At 43.9% G+C, this 13551-nt stretch overlaps 1 protein-coding gene across 1 annotated transcript in view; it reads left to right on the top strand.

Moving 5' to 3' along the window:
* Window positions 1–8870, top strand: part of Cht7 (chitinase 7) — a 200205-nt gene extending 191335 nt beyond the window's left edge. The window contains exon 16 of the mRNA XM_075702155.1: window positions 3805–8870. Within this exon, the coding sequence (XP_075558270.1) occupies window positions 3805–4010 (206 nt within the window). The 3' untranslated portion in view covers window positions 4011–8870. The remainder of the gene's footprint in view (window positions 1–3804) is intronic.
* Window positions 8871–13551: the final 4681 nt, after the last annotated feature.

Genomic DNA, 13551 nt, shown 5'->3' with positions numbered 1-13551 from the left:
ATGCAACCCATGGCCCAAGGCCATGGCCAATAGGCAACGTAGACTCTTATATCGGCAGAGAGAGATAGACAACGACGTGTGCTAAAGCTACATGGTCGTAGCCTCCGAAACCACTCGGAGCTCGGAGGAAAGGCTCGGAGGCAAGGGAAAGAGGGCTGGAGTATTAGTACCGTAAGCGCAAGGGATAAACAGTATGAAAGTACATTTATTCCTAGGAGTTTGAGTTTTACAAGGTTTCGATTGCAGCTTTATCAAGTTGTTTTGGACAGCTTTCTTGTTGCTCCTCGATGTTTAGTTTCGTTTCAAGAGAAAATAATAATAATAATAATAATAATAATAATAATAATAATAATAATAATAATAATAATAATAATAATAATAATAATATGTATTGTTGCCATGTTACAATAATCGTACATCAGAAGGCAGGCCCGTCAAAGCCAAGGAAGTGGCTTGCGTGCCTTGGCCCGGCATGTCGGCAAACAAAGTCAAAATGGCAACGTGTACAGAAATTAAAAGCTCGTGAAGTTTATCACACAACAATGAAACAGAAACTCACCTGAAATCAGCGACAAAAGAAATACAAGGAACAAGAAAAGAGAAATGTAGTATTATATATATCTTATAGTGCCTTCAACATTTTTTTCAAGGTTTGTTTCGAAGTTGCAGTAAATATATGATCAGGTAGGTCATTGAATATTCTTGGGACATAAGCATACCTACTAGCTTTACCAAATCTTGTGTTGCAGTGCGGTACTACAAAACGCAATGTTTTCCGCAGTGCACGGGGAGCAATATATTCCTGTTTGAAATCAGGGTTCCAAAAAAGTCTTACCACAACCGTTTCAGTGAACAAAGTTTTAAATGACGGAAGACCCAGATGTATAAACAAGTTCACATTGTCGGCCGAGGAAGAGTTATAAGCAACGGATTTCAACATATTTTTTTAGAATTCTGTCAATTCGACAGAGCCATCGAGATGAGCAAAACCCGAACAATGTAATGCCATAACGTAACACACTGTATGCTAAGGCGTGCATGACAGTGATTTTTACAGGCATCGGAACAATGTATTTAATGTTAAAAAGCAGCGAGGAAACACTTCTGAGCCTGCCGCAAAGATATGTCATGTGATCATTCCATGAGAGGTCACTGTCAAAGAAAACACCAAGGTATTTAATGGAGTTTACATATTCTACAGGGGCACACTGACACGATTGGCAAGTGCGACACTGTAGAAACAAGGGTAAATTTGTAACCGTTGCTTTAAGCGGATTTATAAAACATAACATTTTTGTTTTTTCTTTGTTTATTGAGGAACAGTTGTTAGCAAACCAGGTCACTGCATCGCACACACTATCTTGAAGTAACGCAATTGCTTTTGAATGACAGATATGTTTAGTTAAAAGGACATTGTCACCTGCATACTGAAATATCATACACTTCGATACAGCTGAAGAAAAATCATTTATAAATATGTTAAAAAGAAGAGGAGACAATATAGAGCCCTGAGGCACTCCAGCTTTCAAAGGTAGCTTGTTATTGATGAATAACTCGTTGTCTAAAGATATCACCTGCGAGTGGCCGGACAAATAGTTTTTTAGGAACTGGTAAAATGGCCCCCTGAAACCGAGCAGGAATAGTTTTTCAAGCAGGAGTCCGTGGTTCACAGTATCGAATGCTTTAGAAGTATCGAGAAACAAAGCGCCTGCAAACATGTTTTGTTTTAAAGCTGTGTTTAATTCGTCTGAAAATTCCTCGAGCAGAGCAATGGTGACCCGTCCCGCGACAAAGCCGGACTGACGACTCGATATAACTGAAAACTTATCTAGAAATGACGTCATAGTTTCTAAGAAATTTTTCTATTATTTGTGACATGATAGGCAAGATCGAAATAGGTCGGTAACTGTCCACAATACCTTTCTTTCCTCCTTTAAATAATGGAGATACAATAGCCGTTTTTAATTCCGCTGGCATTGTAGCTGTCTCTAGAAATCCATTAAGTATGACAAGAAGAATACGCGATAGTGCGTTGAAGTTTCGTTGGAGCAAAGATACTGATATACCGTCTATACCAGCTGGCTTATGTCGCCTAAACCTAAAGGGAGTGTTCTGCCGCAACAAGTTTTCAAATCGGCTCATTAATATCCGAGATAGAAATAATAATAATAATAATAATAATAATAATAATAATAATAATAATAATAATAATAATAATAATAATAATAATAATAATAATAATAATAATAATAATAATAATAATAATAATAATAATAATAATAATAATAATAATTAATATTACTCCTACCATTATTATTATCCAAGATATGTTTTTATTACAAATTTGGTAGCATCAGCCTACAGCCAATTTTACTGGCTTACTCAAAATATCCTTCCATCTAAACCAGGAGCGCACGATTGAGAACACTAAGGGATTACGTTTGTCCCAGCACACTCTTAAAGGGCCCCTCACCAGGCCCCATATAAAATTTTAGTTATACACTGGAAGTTGTTACGTGTTCTGTAGGGAGGGTTCTGCCGCAACAAGTTTTCAAATCGGCTCCATTAATATCCGAGATAGAAATATTTCAGTGCCGCGAACCCATGATTTCAGAAGGCGAGCTCCACTGCATAGCGAGACACTCTCTCTACTCGCCCCGTCCGGCCTCCGCAAGCGAAATTCCTTCCGTGCGTTCTCCAATACCGGTGCTTGAGGATCGCGTGACGCATATATGTCACGGGTCCCGCCTTCATTTTTTTTTCCTAATTTTCTTTTGCCTACGTTGTGCGCGAGCTGTTGTGATGTCTCCTTTCGCGCAGCGCATACTTTTGGGCGCTGCGCACAAGGACACATGAATAGCTACACTAATACTGAGGCAGCACAAGGGGATCGCAGAGCATGGTCACGCGCTAGAATACGGTAGAAAATGGCATAGTTTCGGTATCTGTGCACGACCGTGGGAACAAGCAGACGAAGCGGAAGTACATGTCTCTTGCTTCGGTGCGAAGTAAAACAAAAACACGCAGACATTCCGTTTGTGTGCTGTATTATTTCTCTAAACTTCCATTCATCAATTCAAACAACAGATCACACAAATGACACATTTTGCGTTCAGTAATTCTCGAAGTCACGTGATACCAGGAGCGACGTCCCACTGCGGACTCGAGTACGTAGGCGCAGGGGCACGATTACGTCACCGTCCGGCTTGGAGTGCGGCGGCCGCGAGGAGTAGGAAAAACCGCGTTCGGTTTGAAATGTCAGATCTTTCCGCGGCGAGTAGCGATGTAATAATTTGCAGACACGATCGTTAGCGCGCATTGTATGCTCTGCGCTTGTCAGCTCAAGATGGTCAGACCTGGTGAGCGGCCATTTAAAAAAGTTTACACCCTTTAGGTATTATCTTGTCTCACAACAATAATCACATCTGCCTTGCTTGCGTCTCCTTTCTTTAAAGCTGGGAACCCGGTAGTTCCAAGTCACGAACGGCATGCGCGTTATCAGCGTGACACAGCATTCTCGACAGGAAGCTAGCGAGCGCAGCCTTTTCAAGAAAGCGAGCGCACGCAGGGCAGATGACGATTATCATTGCGGAGCAATTATACACCACGAAGGGTGCAAGTGCTTTAAGAGTACAGTTCAGAAAACGCAGTCGGAAAACAAAATTGCACGGTAATGCGCATGGTCTGCGATCGTTGTGAGACAATGACAAGCTAAGCGGGTGCTTTCGAACCTTGACCACCAACGTTACCACTTGTTCCCCCCCAAAAAACTCTTTTCGAAGCAGCGTTTCTTCTGGCACGCAGATCCCGACGAGGTCGTCTGTGACGAGGAGGACGGCCACATCAGCTACCACCTGGACAAGAAGGACTGCACCATGTACTACATGTGCGAAGGGAAGCGGCGCCACCACATGCCGTGCCCCACGAACCTCGTGTTCAACCTGAACGAGAGCGTGTGCGACTGGCCGGAGAACGTCGACGACTGCAAGCACGTCGCGAAGAAGTCCTAGTAGTCCGGCCCGCCTCGCGTCTTTTGAAGAAAAATTACGCTACCTTGTCGTCGTCGTCGCCCTCGTCGCCTAAAATGAACACCGCATCGACGCGTAGCACTTTGTGGAACTGTGTTTTGCGCTAACAGCCCGTTTACAGGAACTTTCACCGGCATTCTGTAGATATGTTTTTCAGAGGCTGTATTAGTTTCGGCCGGTACGTTGTTTTATTGATTGTTGAATTAGCTTTCCGGCAAATTAGTCGGTCATTACTGCCACGGTGTAGTGGGTTTCAAATTTATCGATTTGTTGTGCGTGGGGAGTCGAGGATTTCACGTCACAGATTAAGACATGGCTGCACTAACGAACAAGAACAAAACTGACACTACAATCAAGAGACAGCCTTTGGCCTGTGCTCCGTGCACACTGGGTTCGTTTGAGCAGTGACTAGATTTGCCATTAGTGAGACAAGCTACAAAAAGAAGTTCACTTTTGAATGGGAACTCTGCCAAATAGAATCGCTGGGTGGTCTGTGCCCATGACCTTCGAACTCTCGGAAATGTTTAGTGGACCGCACCAGCAGGAACGTCTTCATGATTCGTTTAACCACATGCAAAGCGGCTGCAGAGCTGTACATTGGGCTTAGTAAGCAAGGAATGTGTGTTTCCGGAGCACAGAATAATTGATTAGCGTGGCACTGCGCGCGCTGTGCAGCACTTTTATAGGGTTTGAGGAATTCGGGCAATAATTTCTTTAATTAGGAGAAGGGCAAATTTTTGTAGCTGGTCATACAGCGAGAAATGATGTCACTTGTAGGTGTGAAAGTTTTCTTTTACTTAAAACACGTCTTTCCGTTTGCATTTGCACTGCCGCATAATTTTAGCTCGCTACAATCACTCCTATGAGGCTTCGCGCGACGACGACCGACAATAATAAGCATCAGAACTAAATCTCGCTAGGCGGTGGAGCAGGTGACGTGAAATGTCCATGTTATGGCACCGCTCGTGGCTGAAGGCCTTGTTATCCAGCTCCGTCTTTTGCCGACATCGTGTCGTATATATACGTTTGCGTCGGAGCGTCGATTTGGTGGCTCGCAAAAAAGACGAGCACTGCCTTTCAGAATTGTAGCCGGGTAGGCCGTGAGCACAACGCTGCTTCGGGGGGGGGGGGGGGCGCAATGGCGACCACTGTGGCGCGATCATCGAGAGACTCGTATAATTATGCCACGTACAGGAATGAGTTTCTCGTTGCCGCCTAAGTATCTAGAGTTTAGACATTTCTTGACGGAGAATTTGATTTTGGCGTTTTTGCTTAGGATTCTTGTGCTGTTTCGCTGTCATTCAAATTCAAGTATGCAACTGTGCAGCATTGTATCGTCTATTGTTCGATGTAGGAAACACATAATGTGTGCCTAATCGAACGTTCGCGCAGTACGGCGCTCTGTGCTGCGTTCAATGAACTGGCCAATAGCATAGATTTGAGTTAATGGAACCGTTGCACTCTTTATTCTTCATTACTGAGTGTTAGCGCACGCGTTCCGTTTCTCCACGATAGTAAGTGCAGAAATCATTGAAATGTATGTCTTTATATTTTCTTGCATTTGTTCTCCTCACGAGTCTTAGTCGTCGACAAGTCGTGGCACTTGACAAACGAGTTAGGGCCGATGCTGGAGTGACGTGCAATTGTAACCATGAAGTGAGCGATGGGACCATCTTGCGAGACAATGTGCCTGAAGTATTGACATTTAACGTACACAGTGGCTAGCGTCCCAGCAAGCCGCATGTGTCAAATTAACATTCTAACCCAGAAAAAGCTGCTCTTAGGCGTGTGACACTTGGAGTTATGCTAGGACGAGCCGGTACCTAACAAAGACACGCGTCATGTCCTTTTCACAAACAGTACATTAAAAGTTAAGTGAATTGCCGTTTTCTCAGATCAACTAATGGTGCTATGCAATGTTTTCTGTCAGCGTTGACTGGTGTTTTCAAGGAAGCTTACTCCCACAAAGATTTTTGTAAAGACTGCGTTGGTCACAAGACAAACTGAATTAGGATTTGTAGCCAAGAAAAACGAGCAAGGCCACAATGACGCAGCAAAAACATCATCATACCTAGGTAGGAACCGACTACCTGGGCAGTATGCATTTAAAATTTTTGTATTTCGTCTTTATTGAACTGCATCCTGTGTAATAATGTTCCTTTAGTGCTGGGTTGATTTCAAGGTGTTCTTTGTTTTGTGGACGCATGAAATGCCATGTAAGGGTTACCGTGAAATTACTGATGTTTATAGACGTGTGCCGCGCAAAAAAACATTTTAGGTTACTACACTCCGCAAAGCACAGCCAATGTATAGCCAGCTTAGCCACTGCCTTTGATGTAGCGTAGCTGAGAGCTGAAAACTCGCCTTGCAGCTTAGCTTGCAAGGGACCATTGAATGTATTTATGGAAAATATCAGGCTTCATCTGGGAAACGCATCACGCCTGTATAGACTAGTGAAGGGATGTAAAACTTTAAGAAAAACGAAGTGGCTTGAAAGGTTTTTTCGACTCTGACACCGTCATTAAAAGGGGTTGGCGAAGTGTGTTTCGGGCAAGACAAGAAGAAGCAAAGCTTGTTATACATATTATACATTTCTGTATTGTTTTAATACGTTGCAAGAGTATTTTGTGTTGTAAAAGACATTTTGTGTTAGTGTAGAATGTGTGTGAAGCAATCTATATTTCTGACGTGAGGGAACGTGGAACAGGTGTCAACGTTTTGGGGGACATCGTATTCCGCCAATGCATTTACATAGTTTTTCCCTCTTTAACTTCTTTTACGTCACTTTTTGTCACGAACTGCTTAATTGCGCCCGCTTTGGATTGTGGGTCGTTGGATGATCAGCACTAGCTGATCTCAATATCATTACTCCTTGATTTCGTGGAAAGCTGCTTTATCTTTTCTCTTTATTTTTTTTCATTTTATTATTTACAGACAATGCTTTCTTGTGCGCGGAAAAACATTTATGCTTGAAAACCATTTCTGAACCTACTTTTCAAACCTATTCGTTGTAGGTACTGCGTATGTGCTGTGTTTGATTGTTTCTCTTGATTTATCCCCCCAAATAGGCAGTTTTTTGCGGTTTAGATAAGAAACCAAGCATAGTCGGCCATTCATCAGAGCAAGAACACGAATGCTTTGTTTGATGCACGCAGTGCTCAAAACTGTTGAACCAGCCTTCCCGAGAAACTCTTTTTCAATGATACCTTTCTTGGGTCTGAAGATAAAACGCACTATCTCAGTGAAGTTAATCTTTCAACGTGCCGATGGTATTACGCACAGAAAACGCGGCGCGCATTGTTGTAAAATGTGCCGTGCTTAACACGTATCATAGCACCTACACCTGCAGGCTCGCTTTGTTAATTTCTGCATGACCTGGTGCACTATCCAAAGAAAGCAAATCACCTTTAAGCGTGGAAACTAACTGAAACGCGAGCATAAACAGCCACAATAATTACCCTAAAATCTACTTCCCGCATCAGTATTCAAGTGCCAGGAAAACTTTATGTAAGTGAGAAAATCGTGAATGGTATCTGACAGACAAAATACAGTTGTCTGAGTAAAGCCGAGGCCTAGTGTTATATTGAGTAACGCATGGGACCGTACGTAGAATAAATATATCAGATATTTTTCTAGATTGCAGAGCTTGTTTTTGTTTGAACATCTTGCCGCAATCGTATTTCTTCAAGGTCTTGGAATGCTGTCGCGAAGAATATCTGCGTTTGGAAACAATGCTAATGCAATCAGATGTTTCTAGGCTTATTGTAATCAAGGAACTACTATATTCAATAAACAACTGAAAAGAAACACACAAAAGAAATGGTAATATATTTAAATCCGCCAGACGCAATGTTGGGAAGAGGGAAAATTTTCGGTAGGCTTTTATTCGTGTGATTAGTGCTAGAAGGACCACCGCCTGTGATACCCGGTTTGACAAAAATTGCAAAAGTGTTCGACTTCAAGAAGGCTCAGGCAAAAGGGCGAGGAAGAATATTGCGTTTTGTTTGTCTCATTTTATAAATTCGCTGGCCATACAAAAAATGTCGCTTTTGGCCGTATGGACAAGACTCAGGCACCTCTGTTCTAGTTTAGTTCTCATCAGCTCGGTCCTGGTGCCCGATTTGCTGGATGTGACAATTTACCATAGGCCGAATATGTTATTTCGAAAAGGAATGCGTCGAAAAAACAAAAGGGGTGCCGTTTAGAGACCACGCGTAGAGTAGCTTAGATTTAGTGAGAGTTGATTACTGAGCGATGCGAAAGGTAGACTTGTCTTGAATCATCAACAACAGGATCTTTCCTTGAAATGAATAACCCTCTTATTATGCAGCCATCGATTATGGCAGAAAAGAATGGCATGAGTACATGCGGATTATTTTTTGTGCGTAGCTATGTCTGGTTTCACGAGTCATGTCCTTTTTTTATGTAACACATTTCAACATGTGTTTAGCTCTTGTTTCCCCATTTACGAGTTAGGTGTCCATTTTATTGGCGAACCATCGCCCAGTGTGTTTTCCTCAACACGTATAAGGCTTGGCACCAGGGCTGGCAATTGGGCCCCACGACAAGGAGGCAAGAGTTCGCCCGGCGAACGTCTCTCTGTCGGAGTTTCTTATTTATTATCACGCATACCGCCTATGACACTTTGCAGATTGGGTGTGCTCCTTTTTTTTGAAATTTTGTTTGTGTTTTCTCTTCTTCTCAATGTTGTTCCCTATACCGTGTCGCGCTGCGTGCTCCCAGCCGAGTGCGAGGAACTGGCTCGACGAGGTCTCGGCACTCGAGCTTCTGTACAAAGTCGAATGCCATATGAGAGAAAGAAAGCGAATAAATACAAACAAAAACACCAAAGACGACTACTTCTGTTGTTACGGCGTCGCATGGTGCATTCAAAACAGTGGGTAACCAACGCGAGACGATCATGGTGATCGTTATGACGATGTCGATGACCTGAAACCATGGCTCACACCCAATAAAGTGGATTGACCTAGAACCGAGAGATTCAGGTAAGATGAATTGCTTGAATATACTTCTAAAAGCTCGACGAATAAACGAAACGAAGACGTGCGGTACCGTTGGTATTGTGTGCGTGTTGGTGAGCGCTGTGATTTGCAGCAACGAGTGATGTCGTTTGTACAATAACATGAGCATTCAAATTTTGGGAACCACTCGCTGATGAGAAACATTTGGTGTTGTCGTTTACACGCGAACCGTAGAACTTCTGTCACAACTGTATTTACGATATTGTTTGTACAAACTTTGCTTCAGCCCAACTCTAAGTTAAAAAACGATGTGAAGACGGAGTCGTTTAACGTGCGCCAGCATCTGCTTCAATACATATAGGAATAGCTCTGTACCGACATTCTGCACAGCGTCGAACGTACGAAATTTCTCAGGTTCAAAGTCGAAATTCGTTCAGTTTGACGACAGCGATAATGAACGCGTGACAGTTCTCATTGCTTCTGCGATGGTATCGTCGACGTTGCCGGCGAAATCTCCCAACACGCCTGTTCCACAAGCGACGCGAACAAAGTCCAGTGAGTTCCCTTCAAGAAGCCACGAGAGAAAGGCCGAGAGATCCCAATAATCTTTAAGTAGGTGGAAATGTGATTGCTCCCATGAGTGTCGATGTCGCAAAAGCATTTAACTTGTGAGTTAAGCTTCTTAACATTAAAGCCATGTCTAGCCAGTTGCTATACATAGAACCCCGCAGGCACGTTGGGATACAATCGTTTATAATGCAGATGTTATAATCAGAGGCAAAGCACACAACATTCCTCCCCTGGAGTTTATCTTCGTACTTCCCCAAAGCAAGTGGTACACATTGAAGTCACCAGTGATGACCCAGGGGCCATCAGGTTTCTTTAATATGTGAAGGCGAGATCCCTAAGTGGTTCTTCGGAATTGCTCATAACCGAAAAAAGTGGCGTATAGTCCAGTGAATCAAATGCTATCATCAGGAACGACTTATACCCCCGTAAGCAAGCAGAGATGCAATGGCTGAATATGAATGAAGAAACAAGTGAAAAAAAACACAAAGGAAAGAAACAAGGAAGGAAAAAACAAATGATTGAGCAAAATAAAGCACGAAAGAATACAGAAAGATCTTAGAAAGGAAGAACGAAAGAAAGACGGAAAGAAAGACAGAACGAAAGACGGAACTAAGGAACATTTAGGTAGTGCATTAGGCGGTCGCATGTGTCGTTCAGGAGGTCGAACTACAGCGCCATGCAATTAACTTTGGGCTGCGGCTAGTGATGGCGCCCACGCGCCTCGTTCAATCAATCAAGTACCGCACGCGTGTAGCAATATCTTGCAAGCAGTCTGACCCCTCCGACGGTATAACCTAATGCCTTACCACGTGTGCAGCAGGCTTTCGTCTTCACCTGTTACAGGAGTTTAACATGTTGCCGAATTTTTCAGTCTTTCAGAGTAAAACTACCCAGATAAGGATATTCTAAGAACCAATAAGAAAAGAGACCTTGTTCTTTCTTACGCGGAAACATACGTATTGGCCGTAGTCATCCGGCTCAACAGCATGTGAAACATTTCAAGTCCGTGCGGATGCAAATGAGAACATTGCTCGTTTCGCCGCATATGGAATAAGCAAGAGCTTTGAACGAGATAATCTTTAACGGGTTGATGACTTAGCTTCACCAATAACAAGTATGGGAAACCGATTCCGCAAGGTAAATTGGCGAAAAATCTGAGATGCTGGACTTCATGCCTCTGGTAGTCCAAAAACAATGTATTGGGTGGGCTATGTTGCTTATATGAGGTTTGCAACTACTGAAATCAGTGTATCCAGTATTTGCAATGCGCTTCCAGCTGTTGGTGCCTGCAGTTTGTTCTGGAGTATGCCAATCGTATTAATTAGTCATTACGCCATAATAAAAACTGAATTATAGGGTTATACGTGCCAAAACAATGACATGATTATTGGGCCCGCCGTTGCGGGGGACTCCAGAATAAGTTGGATCACCTGGGGTTCAGTAACATGCGCCTAAATTTAAGTACACGAGTGTTTTGGTATTTTCGCCCCCATTGAAATGGTCCGCCAGGGCCGCGATTCGCTTTCGCGACCTCCTTCTTAGCAGCCCAACACCAAAACCACTAAGAAACCACGGCGGCTGATCGCACCACTAAAACTACTTGCCGATCCTGTTCAGTCAATTCACTGGTAGGAGATATCCCAGGTCTTTGTACTTCCATCGGTGTGCAGTGATTGTGCTTGGAGTTGCCCCAAGCTTGTGTCTCCGCATTTTTGTGGAATTGTGGAATTCCTGTGACTTGCATAGGACCTTTGACTGCACTGGGAGAGCCAGTAATTTGCACTGTCATGATTCTGTGCCCCATCTTAATTGGCTTGATAGTATTTTGTATGGTTTGCAATTAAAGTAGTGATAGGTCGGGCGAGTATTTGTCGCAGGTGAGGGAAAATCAGGAAACCTTTCTTATGGCACCTTCGGCTGGTCACCTGCATCCCCCGAAGTAGAGTCGGGTAGATCAGGCGTTTCACGAACTCAGAGGTAGAGGACAAGCGCACAAGCGGAACGCGTGATTGGAGTAGAATATGGCAGATGCATAACCAGGAGACTACGGCGAATGTCGAATGTTTCGCCTATCCAGGGGGGGGGGGGGGGAGGTATTCTGCAAGAGCTCACCTAGTGCACTGTCCATTTCGGTCGGTGCTGATTTGATGCATCTGTACGATAGAGGAGCGGACAAGCGGCCCCGTCCTGCGTAGTTCTAAATGAGAAGGAAAACAAAGAAATTGTGGTTCACCTGTGTTGAACACCAATTCTACATAGGTATGTTTCATAAGAACAGTGTTTTCATATATGTTCCATAAGAATAGTAACAGAGAGATAAGGATGTATGCACGCTACTTGGAAAAACAAAGGGTGCTCTCAATCACGAGGAACGTAGTAAATTGGCACTCTAGAATATATGTTTGGATGCTTTATCTTGTATAACTTAACTCAGTCTGATAACGATTCTGCATATTGATGCAATGAAAACGTGAATTAATTGAATTAGCACGTTGCCGCAAGTCAGTAGCCAGCAGAAGAACGGAGGTGTTGCGGTATCAGGCAAACCGCTGAAAATGTATACTAATTCTTGCGAGAGCAACCACAAAGACTTTACTGGCTTGCTGAAGATAGCTACAAATTGAACAGGTGGAAAAAATGACCCCTAAAGTTAGATGCCGACTATGGTGCTGGCTTTAGTGACACAATACCTGTAAAGTATCGTCGCAAGCAGCACCAGACACGCCGCCGTAAACATCGCCAAGGTTGTCCCCGCAGACAAAATGAAACCCGCTTAATGCGATGGTCCAGCACTTCGTTTCTGCATTTATCGTCTCCAGCGTGTGGTTTGCTGGAGCTCAGTGCGAACGCCCAGTTCTCGTCGTTGGCGGTACGGTATGACAGCTGCTTGACTTCACGAGCACTCCTCTTGTGATAGGCTGATCCCGTGCGCGGGCGTTTCTTGCATGTAATAAACGCACGTTTGCAGGGAAAACACGGAAAAGGCAGGAGAGGCAAATTCCAGATAATTAGCGAAACAAGAACAATGCTCGCGCTTTTATCTTTTTCTCGTTTTTGCCAACGCACGCGTGCATATTTTAACTCATATTTGTGCGTTTGTGTACGTCTCGCGTCGCGCCTGTAACACGCACACACGATTTCCTGAGTGCTGCGATAAGTAGGGGGGTCTCAGTACTGCAAAAACAAGGCATGCTGGCAAAAAAGCTGAGCGAAAAACAAAGTGAAAAAACATTTCTAGAGGTTAAATTCTCCGCAACGAGCGGTACCGTGACACGTTGGGTTGGTCGGTTCAACGTACCTTTTCATGGCAAAATAGCACAGGAAACCGAGACAGACAAAAGGTATGAAAAAATGCGACAAACCGCTGCTTAACTGTAGAATTTATTACGATGAGACCCAAGGTGAATACCCGCAGGGGCGTCTGCGTCAGCAGGCATTTGGTGTGTTGCGACACCACGTACCCGGGCACACGAGGGTTTGACCTTCCAGCGTCTAACCGTGCACGGCTTAGCCGTGTCCGGGGAAAAGGGGGATCCTGGGGATTGAGCCTATGCCGGGAGTTTGGACCTTTACGGCCCCTCGGCGGCGGCAACAATCCTCTTTGGCCTCAGCTTCACGTAGACGGCACTGCTGGGCTGACCCACCCATGAGAAATCGGCAGTCGCCTTTTCCTACCCTTCTCTTTCTCCCTTTTTATTTCCTGTATCTTTCATATCTGTCCTGTCGTCTGATATCTTCTCTTATTTCAGAATTTCCGGGCGGCAAGGGTTAACCCTGTGGAAATGAACTGTATTGGTCAGGAGTGTAGATGATTTCACTAGCATTATAACAGCAGCGAGAGGGCGGCCCCAAAAAAAACTTACGGTCACGGGCTTCATCAGTCTGCCACGCCGGAACACAAAGCTTGTTTTTAAGTTCTTGCACTGTGCGGAAAGTCTATTTTTAAGTTTTGACTTAAAAGACATGCGCGT

This window comes from Dermacentor variabilis, chromosome 8 (genome assembly GCF_050947875.1).
Source record: "Dermacentor variabilis isolate Ectoservices chromosome 8, ASM5094787v1, whole genome shotgun sequence".
Classification (NCBI taxonomy): Eukaryota; Metazoa; Arthropoda; class Arachnida; order Ixodida; family Ixodidae; genus Dermacentor; species Dermacentor variabilis.
Note: the sequence above shows the minus strand (reverse complement) of the source record. Positions and strands in the feature narration are given on the sequence as shown.